The following is a 13,123-nucleotide window of genomic DNA, read 5'->3' as shown; positions in this document are numbered from 1 at the left end:
TGTGTTGAATTTTATTTTTTTTTACTTTTAGTTGTAGTTTTACTTTTTGGCCACAAGATGGTGGCCATGAGTTTGTTTACATGACGTCACTCTAAGCGTAACATACGCTTAGAGAGACAAATGGGGGACGCAACAGCCAGAAAAAGCTTCTGAGAGAAGCTGTCGCTTTTTCTGCAGGGGAGAGGAATCAGTGATCGGGCACCACAGCCCGATTCACTGATTGCCAGGCTAACGAACCGCGGCCGGGAGCGCGCGTGTGCGGACGTGCACATGGCCTCCTGGACGTAGCTAGTACGTCCAGGAGGCCAAAGTAGCTAAGGTAACTATTTATGTATTTTTTTTTTTTATTGTAATTTTTTTTTTAATTACAAAAAAATAATAATTGGGGAATGTGGGAGGTAATGAGTTAATTTTTAAAGTAAAACTAATGTATTTGTATATGAAAAATGCTTTAGGGTGTAGTTTTACTATTTGGCCACAAGATGGCCACAGTAACTTTGTTTATGTGACCTGCAAGCGTAGGAAGTACGCTTGCAGGAAGAGTTATGAGGCTGGGAAACTTTTTGTTTTTTTCACAATGATCACGCTGCTTCTCATAGAAGCAGTCGATCATTGCGGGGGGCTTAGATCAACGAACTGGAACGGATTTTCCCGTTCATTGATCTCCGGGCGAGCGGGCGGTGAGTGCACGAGCGACTGGGAGCGCGGACAGCGGCGGGAGGTGCGGATATCTCCGTCCCTGGTGTTGACAGGGTGGAAAAAGGGACGGAGATATCCGCACCGCTGGTGGTAAAGTGGTTAAAATACATGTAAACACATACAAACATGAGCCATAAATTACTTCTCTCCTATGTTGCTGTTGCTGTTTACAGTAAGTAATAGAAACCCAACATTGCCAACAGGTTTTGGGCTAGTCCATCTCTCCATAGGATTCTAGTCCATCTCTCCATAGGATTCTCAGCATGACCGTTATTCCTTATAAAGACACTCCCTAAAAAAGATTTATACAATGATGCTGGCCAGCCTCCCTGCTCACCGTACACTTTTTTTTAGGCAGTTGGACAGAGTAACTGCCATTCACTAAGTGCTTTTGAAAATGAAGAAAACCCTGAGAGAATCCCCCATGAGGAGATTGGCTAGTCCAAAAGCTGTCGGTTCTATCAGATTTCTACTACCTACTGTAAGTGACTGCAACATAGGAGAAAAATAATTTAAAGAGCCTCTGAAGCGGATAACAATTATTTTTACCGGGTAGTTGGCTTCAGGAGTATGAGGAGAGTTAAACTGCCGCATCCCCGCGGCAAAACGAGGGCTTTATACCCCCCAAAACCCGGGGCAAACATCCACAACTCTCAAAGTCATGGATTTTGCTGCCCAGGGAGGCAGAGCTTAGCGCTGTAGCTCTGCCTCTAATGAAGTCAATCTCTCTGTGAATGAAGACTGAGAGGGGCGGGGAAAGGCGGTGATTGACTTCAGTAGAGGCAGAGGTACAGCAAAAAGCTCTGCCTCTTTCAGGAAGCGCTCCCCGTATTTTCCCCCTGGGGATTTAGGGGGTCTAAAGCCCTCGTTTTGCCACTGGGATGCGGCGGTTTACCTCTCCTCATGCTCCTGAAGCTAACTACCAGGTAAAAATAACAATTTTTATTCGCTTCAGTCTCTCTTTAAAGGACGAGGTGAATGACAGAAAAAAAGTTAATTACCTTACTGCAATATCAGACCTCAGGGCAGACGATCTGCGGCTCCCTTGTACTTTCCAGCTGCTCTGTTCTCTAAATCCAGTTATCATTAGAGGCCCCGACCCAGCCCAGGGTCGCCTTCTCTCAGGGCGATTAGAATCGGCACTTAAAAAAAATTCCTCTGCCTGCGCAATTTGCATAGCCGCTACTGCGCTGCGCAGGATTACAGCTCTGCCCGTAGCACATCGCAGCTCTGTATACTTCGTTATATGTCATGTGGGCGTCACCACATGACCGCCCACATGACTGACTGCACGTCAAGCCAGCCGCGCCCCCTCCGCAGAGAATACCAGCGCTGAACTCAGCCGAGACTGACACTTACAGAGGTAAACAGCCGGCGGCGACACGCTGTGTGTCGACTGCACGGCTGGGTGATTTATGGGGGCATAGCAGAGCACAGGGGGGGTTAGGGAGGATCGGTATAGCAACAGAGGCTGGGCAGTATGTGCAGACCCAGCCTCTGTATGCTGATAGCATTGTTAGAACCCACCTTGGGTTCTCTTTAAGGCCCATATTTTTTTTAATTTTTCTCCAAGGAGATATGTTCAAAGTTTACCAATAGGATACTATTAAAGCTTCCACCAAGCAAAAAAATTACCAGAGACGTTTGATATTACTTTACCTACTTTTTTTGTACTTTAGTTGCTAAGTGTTGAAAAGTTATTTTTTAGATAAGATGAAAAACTCAGCAGAAAAGTTAATTGGATAAACACCTAAGATTGCTTGGGCCATCTCCCAAGAAGTGATGGTTTTGCTGTATATTGCCTTGCCATTTTTGTCTTCCTCCTGTTTAGTGTACTTTATGACTGTGCATTAACTGTACTGTCCCTTGTTTGTCACATGCAATTATCTACATACTCTGCACCACTGCTGTAAATAAATGCTAGTTATTGCCACAATATACAATTTTAATAAGGTCAAAAATCTGCATGCTGTTCAGCCCCTAGGTGGTGCTCTGATCCCCTGGAATCAGCACAATAAATGTCTAAATAGGTCATCTCTCTGGTGACTATGCGGAAGCACGTTCCAGTTACTATTAGCACATCTGTTAGAGTAAACCCCAAGGCAGCCTGCTTTGGACTTGGTGTTCTGCTTATGAGACTGCTGCTGCTGGATAGAGTATCCGGATGTGATTGTCACAGAACCGGTGTTGATGGAACACAGTCAGCTGTGGCTGCTATGAATTACATTTTTTGTCAAATAACAGCACAGCTATGAATAGTAAAATAAATGATTTGCAGACAGAGCTTGTAAATGTGAGTGAAACTAGAAAAACAAACAAAAAATCAACCACAGTACAAAAGCGTGAGGCCAACAAGAGGTCAGCGCTCCTCAACTCCAGCTTTTTGGCATATTGCATTGAAAAACACATTGGGCCATGTGCAATTCATTTTCCCTGCTAAGTTTTCCCCTAGGTGATATTTTCACATCTTATCAATAAAATTCCTTTTACACCACCAGCAAGCAAGAAAACAGTCCGAATAATGTTGACAGTACTTTTTCAACTACTTTTTGGTACTTTTTCAGTTGCAGAGTGCTGAAAAGTAATTGTAAACCGAAGATAAAAAATTATCTCCAAAGATAGAAAGCCTAGGAGAAAAAGTGAATTGAATAGGGGCCAATAGTATGTCAAAAGTACTGTTGTAATGTATATTCATTTCAGCCTTATTTCTTCTATCCTATAAGTTCTTATACCTGTTCTAATGTGGTCTGGATTACTGCAGCCTTTTCTAGTTGCACTGCCTCTGTGATATATCTAATCTTCTTTGCATTGTCAAGCTTTGTCGACCCAGAGAGGAATGCACTGCCTCTGCTGTGATAGGGAGACGTTATACACGCCCCCTGCAGGCTCTGTGTATGTGCTTTGTTTATCCCTTATAGACAGGTCTCTGCTCTAAATTTCAGCTTGTCAGAGGGGGGAGGGAACTGTCCATGCTGAGAAACTGTTTATTGTACAAATTGGACAGTACAGATTCTTTTTAACCATTTCAGCCGCCCGGACGTGATTATCAGAGGCAGCAGTCTTTCTAAAAAAAAGTTTCCTATCCTCCTTATGCTTCCGGGAAGCGAGAAGGACGAAATAAAAATAAAACTCAAGGTGGCCATCTTGTGGCCAAATAGTAAAACTACATCTACATACATTTTGCAATGTTTTATTTCCCACACCAAAAAATAACCCAAATAAAATTTTTAATGGAAAAAAAAATTACAATTAAAAAACATTAATAGTTACCTAAGGGTCTGAACTTTTTAAATATGCATGTGAAGGGGGTATACTATGAACATTTTTTAAATTATACGTTTGTAAATAGTGATGGACGCAAAACTGAAAAAATGCACCTTTATTTCCAAATAAAATATTGGCGCCAAACATTGTGATAGGGACAACATTTAAATGGTGTAATAACCGAGACAAACGGGCAAATAAAATGCATAGGTTTTAATTATGGTATCATGTATTATTTTAAAGCTATAATGGCTGAAAACTGAGAAATAATGATTTTTTTCCCCATTTTTTTATTAATATTCCTGTTAAAATGCGTTTATAAAAAATCATTCTTAGCAAAATGTACCACCCAAAGAAAGCCGAATTAGTGGCGGAAAAAAACAATACGATACATACACTACATATTACATACATAAACTTATGACTGTGGTAGGGATTAGATTGTGAGCCCCTCTGAGGGATAGTTAAGTGACAAGTCAATATATTCTGTACTAGGGCTGTGGATTCAGTCAAGGAGTTTGAGTCGGAGCAGTTTTGGGTACCTGGACTCTGAGTCAGTGGTTTCATAAACTGAGGAGTCGGATGATTGTTGTACCCAATTGCTCAGCCCTGGTAAGTATTACACTAAGGAGTCAGAGTTGAGGAGTTGGAGTCGGTGGTTTCCTAAACTGAGGAGTCAGAGTTGGAGTCAGATGATATTTGTACCGACTCCACAGCCCTGCCCTGCTCTGCACAGTGCTGCAGAAGATGGCGCTGTATAAATACTAAAATAATAATATAATATCTGGGATATGAGACTGGAACCCCTGGAGGAAACCCCTACAAGTACAAGGCAAATCTCCCACTTCCATCATAAAGTATGGTGTCCTTGCTGTAGAAAGGAACCTAGTGCTGCAAGGCAAGAGCGGTGGTCATCATTTCTTTGCCTTTAGTAGAAACTTGCGTGCGTTATTGAAACCTGATCTTTCTTTGCTCACCAGATCCTATGGGGTGCGTGTGGCCTGGTCCTGGCAGGAAACGCTGTGATCTTCCTCACTATCCTGGGCTTCTTTGTCGTCTTCGGAAGAGGAGATGACTTCAGCTGGGAGCAGTGGTAGAAAGCTGCAGCCTCTTGTACTGTACACATACCGCTCCAGGCTGATCCGATGTATGTATATACGAGCCATGTGCCGTGGCCTGATCTCCTGTATATCAAATCTATGGATCATGTGAAAGGCTGCCATCTTATGCTGCATTGCCTGTTTTCACTTCAATGTTTGTTTATTTTTGTGAAATCCTTTTTGAAGATAAAAGCACTTTCTCTAACACATGTCCCACACATGCTTTTCCAATCTGCTTCTAGTTTATGATATGCCTTTTTATTTGCCTGTTCTTAAATGTCAGTTACTAATTTTTTTTTCTTATTATTTATTTTATACGTTTTGTTTAAACAGATGCACTTTTAAAGAACTGTAAACTTTCACAATGTATCAAAGTACTTTTTTTCATCAATATAAGTACACATTCCTATATAGGAGCTTCAATTAGGGATGGACAAATCCTATGAATCATGTAACCTCTATTAAAGCTCAGCTAAACTAAAAATAGAACAAGACAAATGCTGATGGCAATCGGGCTAATCAGTGATGATAAAGAGCATATAGAAGCAAAGTGCTGGATAGACAAGACAAGACAAATAACATTTATATTGCGCTTTTCTCCTTGCGGACTCAAAGCGCCAGAGCAGAGCAGCAGCCACTAGGGCGCGCTCTATTGGCAGTAGCAGTGTAAGGGAGACTTGCCAAAGGTCTCCTACTGAATTAGTGCTGGCTTACTGAACAGGCATAGCCGAGATTCGAACCCTGGTCTCCTGTGTCAGAGGCAGAGCCCTTAACCATTACGCCATCAGCCAACTGCTACTAGGATAGAATAGGATAGAATACCTATTTTATGGGCCAGATGTGCTTGTCACTGCAGTGCACTTCGTTTCTTCTCTTCACTGTATTTAGCCGCGGAGCAGGTCAGACCATGTGACACCCAAAGTAAGTAGAACAATAGATGCCAGAATACAGTTCCCAGAATCCCTACATTACAGCAGGAACCATGGCCCATATGCAATTAACATTTTCACCTGAGTTTTCTAAGGGCTCTTTCACATCAGAACTTGCGTTGGAGAACGCTCAAAGCATACGTTTTATGCCTTTTAATGCGTTTTGATATGTGTTGCACTGCAGTGAGTGTGCGTTTTTAATCCGTTTTCAATGCGTTACAGGACATAGGAAAACGCAGGTAATTTTTTTTTCTTTTAGTTTTCAACTTTCTACATTGTTCCTCTGTTGCATTCTGGGACTGATTGCCTGCGTTAACGGATTAAAAACGCGCATAGTGTGCGTTTTACATTGACTAACATTGTAACGCATAAAGCTAGCGTTGGCCGAAAAACTGCGCCTGGGTGCAGTGGAACGCAACGCACAAAAAGGCTGCGTTATATGTGAAAGCTAAAATGAAAGTCTATGGACTTTCATTTCACCTTGGGTAACGCAAACTTTATCCTTTGCGTTGAAACGCAGAAAATCTGCCCTAATGTGAAAGAGCCCTAAGTGATATTTTCACACCTTGTTGTAAAATGCCTTTTAAACCACCAGCAATCAAGTAACTACTCAAAATAATTTTGAAAGTACTTTTTCACCAGTTTTTAGTTACTTTTTCAATTGTAAAATGCTTAAAAGTAATTTTAAAGAGAATATTAAAATGATCTCCTAGGAAGTAACTTAGGAAAGAAAGTTAATTGCATATGGACTCACGTGTCTACATGTGGGGGTGGGAAGAAAAACTTTGTAAGTCCTAGAAAGTAGATATGAGCAATTCCAAGACTTCAACTCTGTTTATGGGAAACAGGTAGAAGAGGTCTTCAAGTGATTCAGTAAACTGATTGAGATAACTCTTTGCTTAGAAATAATCCTAAATAGGACTTTCCTGGCTTACCATATTCTTACTTTGGTTTTAAGGGTTTAAAATATAGATTTGTAGGTATGTCTTTCACGGGCGTTTGCTGCTGCTCTTTATATTTATTCAGATACCATACAGAGTAATGATGACCTACTGAACTTCTATTCTTTTTACTACTGTCAGAATGTTTATTAAACGGACACTTAAGCCTAAGAAAAGAAAATCAGTTTTACTGATTTGGGGCTTCTACCAGCCCCCTGCAGCTGTCCTGTGCCCTCGCAGTCACTCGTAGATCCTCCTGTCCCCCCGCTGCCAGCTACTTTTGATTCGCTGACAGGCCTGGCGATGTGCAGTCTTCTTTGCGTTCCTGTCCTCAATAGCACTATTGCATACGGGAACGCACAGAAGGAGACGCATGGCCAGGCCTGCGCAGGCGCAGGGAGCCTGTCGACTGAAATCGACATTAGCTGGTGGCGGGGGGAGGGCAGGAGGATCCACGAGTGACTGCGAGGGCATGGGGCGGCTGCAGAGGGCTGGTTGAAGCCCCAGGTGAGTAAAACTGATTTTTTTTCCCCCTTAGGCTTAACCACCCTGGCGTTCTATTAAGATCGCCAGGGCGGCTGCGGGAGGGTTTTTTTTAAATAAAAAAAAAAAACTATTTCATGCAGCCAACTGAAAGTTGGCTGCATGAAAGCCCACTAGAGGGCGCTCCGGAGGCGTTCTTCCGATCGCCTCCGGCGCCCAGAATAAACAAGGAAGGCCGCAATGAGCGGCCTTCTTTGTTTTGCTTACATCGTCGCCATAGCGACGAGCGGAGTGACGTCATGGACGTCAGCCGACGTCCTGACGTCAGCCGCCTCCGATCCAGCCCTTAGCGCTGGCCGGAACTTTTTGTTCCGGCTACGCTGGGCTCAGGCGGCTGGGGGGACCCACTTTCGCTGCTGTTCGCGGCGGATCGCCGCAAAGCAGCGGCGATCAGGCAGCACACGCGGCTGGCAAAGTGCCGGCTGCGTGTGCTGCTCTTTATTTGATGAAAATCGGCCCAGCAGGGCCTGAGCGGCAGCCTCCGGCGGTGATGGACGAGCTGAGCTCGTCCATACCGCCCGGCTGGTTAAGAATCCCTTCTAAGACACTTACACATCTTATGACCTCTTATTAGATGTCAGTGACAATTGTGCTACATTTTGAATCAATCTGACTGCTGAGAGACTGTGATTTATTGTCATGGTTTATTAACTGTTAAAGGGGATAGGAAAAGGCAGGGAAGTTCTAAGTAGGATTGGTACTATATATACAGCTCATCATGCTAAATGTCACTTTAGGTACACTTTAAGCCTGTATGGAGAGGTACTGTGGTGGAAGGTGACCAATCACCCTAAGAAAGAAAACCTCAGAGACAACTGGAGCTCAAATGGTGCAGTATGTCAATGATTGGATGAAAAAAGTCAAAGGAAATTGTGGTAATCACAAAGGAAGGTTGCAAAGGGGGCAACCAACCACTGAAGGCAGATGGAGATGTATAAACCCGACTCCACTCGGGCGTCCAGCTGGAACTGGATGTGGTTGTGCTTTTAGGTCCTAATGGTGGCACACCACTAGGTACCAAAGTACAGAGCATGTGGATTATAGCGCAGGAGATTAGGGGACAGCCAGCGCCACCATAGACCCTAATAGAAATTACAGCTATAGCGGTGCACAGTCAGAAGACGGAGCTGAAGTTACTTTTAAAACACTGTAATTTGTCCGCCAGCAATAGCTGGAAGCCGAATTACACAATTCCCCACCATCCACGTGGACCTGGAGGGGGGAATAGTATTTAACACCGCTGGACTTGTGCAGGAGCAGGGTAAGCCGTATCCTGCTCCGAAGTCTCCCTGCGGCTATTTCTCTCGTATGCCCAACGTACTCTCCTCCCAAGGAGCATAAAGGGGTTAAGAGGCGCCCAATAGTGGATAAGAGTTCAACACGACTAAAAATAGAAAAAGAGGTGACTTACCTTAATGAGGCACTTCGTTTTTGGCTAATCACACACCTTATTTGCCTGAGGAAGTGGTCTCCGACCTACTAAACGCATTGCCTGTACTAATTAAAATTCATATTTATATGAACTTGTAGTGATTGAGGTAAGCCACCTCTTTTTTTTTTTTTTTTTTCTCTTTTTAGTTTTTACCTTAGTTTTATCCACTATTAGGCTCCACTTAAAGAGACTCTGAAGCGAGAATAAATCTCGCTTCAGAGCTCATAGTTAACAGGGGCATGTGTGCCCCTGCTAAAACGCCGCTATCCCGCGGCTAAACGGGGGTCCCTTCACCCCCAAACCCACCCCCGCAAGACTTGGTCGCAAGTTGGTCGTAAAATTTTCTCTTCCTGGAGGCAGGGTTAACGGCTGCAGCCCTGCCTCCAGTCGCGTCTATCAGACGCGCATCTCCGCCTCTCCCCCACCCCTCTCAGTGAAGGAAGACTGAGAGGGGCGGGGGAGAGGCGGAGATACGCGCTGACAGACGCCAGTGGGGCAGGGCTGCGGCGGTAAGCCCTGCCCCAACCAGGAAGTGCCCCCTCGCTGTACGGAGGGGATTTGGGGGTGAAGGGGCCCCCGTTAAGCCACGGGATAGCGTCGGTTTAGCAGGGGCACACATGGTCCTGCTAACTATGAGGTCTGAAGCGAGATTTATTCTCGCTTCAGACTCTCTTTAACCACTTCTGTACCACGCTATGTTTTGCTGATCGGTGCTGCGTGGGCTCTCCAGCCCGCAGCACCGATCAGATAGCAGCCAGGCCGATCAGACTTCCCCCCTTTTTTCCCCACTAGGGGGATGTCCTGCTGGGGGGGTCTGATCGCCGCCGGCTGCTTGCGCTTGCGGGGGGGGGGGCTCTTCAAAGCCCCCCTCCGCAGCGCTTCCTGGCCTCCTTCCCCTTCCCTCCCTCTCCCTCCCCCTGTGAGCGGCGCAGGACGGATTTCCGTCCTGCGCCTGATGGGATAGGCTTTAGCCTATCAGATGCCGGCGATCCCCGGCCAATCAGAGGCCGGGGATCGCCGATCTCCTCTACGGCGCTGCTGCGCAGCAGCGCCGTATACATGTAGACACCGGGGAAGATCTTCCCTGTGTGTTTACATTTACCCTGCGAGCGGCCGTTTCCATGGAATACACTTCAGGATTCAGGGGCGTACATATACGCACCGAGAATCCGGAAGTGGTTAAACCCTTTATGTATGGAAAGGTGCACGGCTGTAGCAAGCACAACTACCCAAAGGATTTTCAATTTATAGAGCTCACGTCCAAAGGTAACACTTATCATTTACATTAGTCAACGTTTTTTGCTTTCAGAATTTGCCTTGTTTACCGTAATTTTTTGGTTTAGTTGGGCTTGAAGAAAACAGATTTGGTGCCTCATTTTTTTTTTTAGCCTTTTCTACTGTCCTCAATATGTAAACATTTTTCCTATATCTTAAATTAGGGGTCTTACAGTTCTATAATCAACTGGCTGGCTCTTGAGCCATTTTATTAATGTGTCCACGTTCACTTTTCTGGAATACATTAATTTGTAAACAGTACAGATAATTTATTTAACTTTGTAATTCGTTTGTACTGTGTGCGTTTTGCTACATGTGTTCAAAATCTTAAAGTATTCATTGTAAGCAACGAGGGAATTTTGATCGTTTGCTTGTGCGCTAAAATGATGTGTTGATATAAACATTTCTTCTCTGCTGCTGATAATGCTACATACACACTTATTTCTGTTGCCTGAAACAATTGTTCTTCATTTGTTTTGGGTCAGTTCAAGAAAGATCACTGTACAAACGTGATGTTCGACCCTCTGCTTAGCAGTCTGTAATGTTCTATGAAAAGGGGGGAGGATGGGGGCTGCTGCTGCTGCTGGAGCTTAAAGTGTACCTGAAGTGAATAAAATGTTAGTGTAACTGGCATAAAATTAAAAATCAATTCTTTATTTTTATCTGGTAAACAAGTAATGAGGATGCTAACCAAGCAATCCAAAAGTTAAAATCACCATTACTTTTCTTGTTGATAAATGATCATTCCCCGGTTTACCTGACTCTTATTTGGTACATTGCCATACAAAGGAAGTTGCAGGGTATGCTGGGTTGTCTTTTTTTGCTTTTTTACTTTGCTCTCAGACTTAACTAATGTGGCTTGATTGGCTGAAGTCTCTTTCCCTGGTTTCCCTTGCCACACCTCTTTTCCTCTCTGATTGGCCAATATTTCTCATGCTGAGACTTTCTATTGCACAGCTGGGTGGGAGTGCCTCAAGACTGGGAGGAGGACGGGCAATGCATACACAATCACACAGAGGAAAGTAAGGAAGGAAATTACATCAGGATTGGCTTCAAGATAGACAAAGTTGAAATGGAGAATCCTAAAGGTGGCCACACACCATACATTTTTTAAAATATCTGTTCAATTTAAGAATTTCAATAAATTTTTCTGACTGATTGTACCATTTCAAAAATATGACCAATGTACCACACACCTATGTACAATTTTTCCCCAATTATGATAAAAATGATTGGAAAATCTGAGAAAATTGCTAGGGTGTGTATATTAATAAATTCACAATCTAACACACACCATAACATTTTTAGAAAGATTGAAGAAAAATATCTGTCATTCCGGATCGATTAAAATCGAAGAAAACGGAAAATCCGATCAGATTTTTCAGTCGAATGAAAAAAAACTTTACATTTTTCCGGGAGATCCAATCGTTTTTATCGAATTGCCGTAAAATCAGATCATTTTATTGTATTGCGTGTGGCCACCTTAAGAAGGATTTTCTCTTTATTATAGAAGAATTACTAAAACCAAAACGTGTGTGCGTGCGTGCGTGCGTGTGTTCGTGTGTTCGTGTTCTGGGATAGTATGGCTGACAGCTCCTCTTTAATAGATACTTACCTTAGTATTGGGATGCCTCTGGATAGTCCTTCGGTTCCTCCTGGTGCATATGTTACGGCCAGAACCCGAAGTTTGGCCACTTCTAGTTCTGGCCGGCCACTTCGGGTTCTGGCCGGCCAATGCGCGAAGTGGCCGCTGCGCTGCGGCCAATGTTAGAAATGGAATGATTCCTCTGAGGTTAATGTATCTTCTGGCCACAGCGCAGCGGCCAAACGTATAACAACGTAGTGAATTTATTGCAATTCAGCCGGCGGCAATGTAACAATTCAAGCCGCCGGCTTTTTCTCTGCCTCTCTCTCCTCCCCCCCCCCCCCCTCTCTCACTCTCCTATGGGCCGCCGGCGGGGACACGCGTGTCCCCCCGGAGTCGTTCGTCGCGGCAGGGGGATCCTGCTGTTCTTGCAGAGCGGGTGCTGGCAGAAGCAATGTCTGCAGCCTCCCCGCTCTGCTGCCCTGGCGCCACGAACGACTCCCGGGGACACGCATGTCCCCGCCGGCTGCCCATAAGAGGAGAGAGAGAGGCAGAAAAAAAAAGCCGGCGGCTTGAATTGTTACATTGCCGCCGGCTGAATTGCAATAAATTCACTAAGTTGTTATACGTTTGGCCGCTGCGCTGCGGCCAGAAGATACATTAACCTCAGAGGAATCATTCCATTTCTAACATTGGCCGCAGCGCAGCGGCCACTTCGCGCATTGGCCGGCCAGAACCCGAAGTGGCCGGCCAGAACTAGAAGTGGCCAAACTTCGGGTTCTGGCCGTAACACATACATGAAGAAAGGGCGCATGGAAATTTGGGCGCATGGTGAAGCTGAAAAACATCTCACCCTGCTGTGGGAAATTTCCCAGCGGTGTTAATAACTGTTCACCCTCGAAGGCGCCGTACAGTGGGGGTAAGATGCAAATCGGCTTCCAGCTATTGCTGGCGGCCAAATTGCGCTCTTTTTACTGTAATTTGCGCTCCGTATTTTTCCGGCGCCTAAATTACTCACTAACCGCTGCTATAGCTGTAATTTATATTACGGTTGTGGCGGGGGCCCATGGCACCCTCTGCACCTGATTTGCCTCCTGGTGCCCACGGTTCCATCGATGGATCTCTCTGAACATATTTGACAAGGGCTTGGCAAATATGCTCTCATGGCCAAGCTCCCATCCAAGGATGAGCTTCTTCATACTGGGCATGTGTGAATAAGGTCCGTGCTTGCCTGGTAAAATGAAGCCACCCGTGCATGGATTTTTCTCTGCCTTGCACTACTAGTGCCTTCAATCTACTGAGGATTTGCACTTGCCCAGTATGGAGAAGCTCATACCTGGACAGGAAGCCCTTGT

At 44.8% G+C, this 13,123-nt stretch overlaps 1 protein-coding gene across 1 annotated transcript in view; it reads left to right on the top strand.

The window, feature by feature from the left end:
- Positions 1-5,268, top strand: part of LEPROT (leptin receptor overlapping transcript) — a 30,417-nt gene extending 25,149 nt beyond the window's left edge. Inside the window, exon 4 of the mRNA XM_068242485.1 lies at positions 4,944-5,268. Within this exon, the coding sequence (XP_068098586.1) occupies positions 4,944-5,060 (117 nt within the window). The 3' untranslated portion in view covers positions 5,061-5,268. The remainder of the gene's footprint in view (positions 1-4,943) is intronic.
- Positions 5,269-13,123: the final 7,855 nt, after the last annotated feature.

The sequence above is a fragment of the Hyperolius riggenbachi genome, chromosome 6 (assembly GCF_040937935.1).
Source record: "Hyperolius riggenbachi isolate aHypRig1 chromosome 6, aHypRig1.pri, whole genome shotgun sequence".
Classification (NCBI taxonomy): Eukaryota; Metazoa; Chordata; class Amphibia; order Anura; family Hyperoliidae; genus Hyperolius; species Hyperolius riggenbachi.
This window is presented reverse-complemented; position numbering and strand designations above follow the sequence as displayed.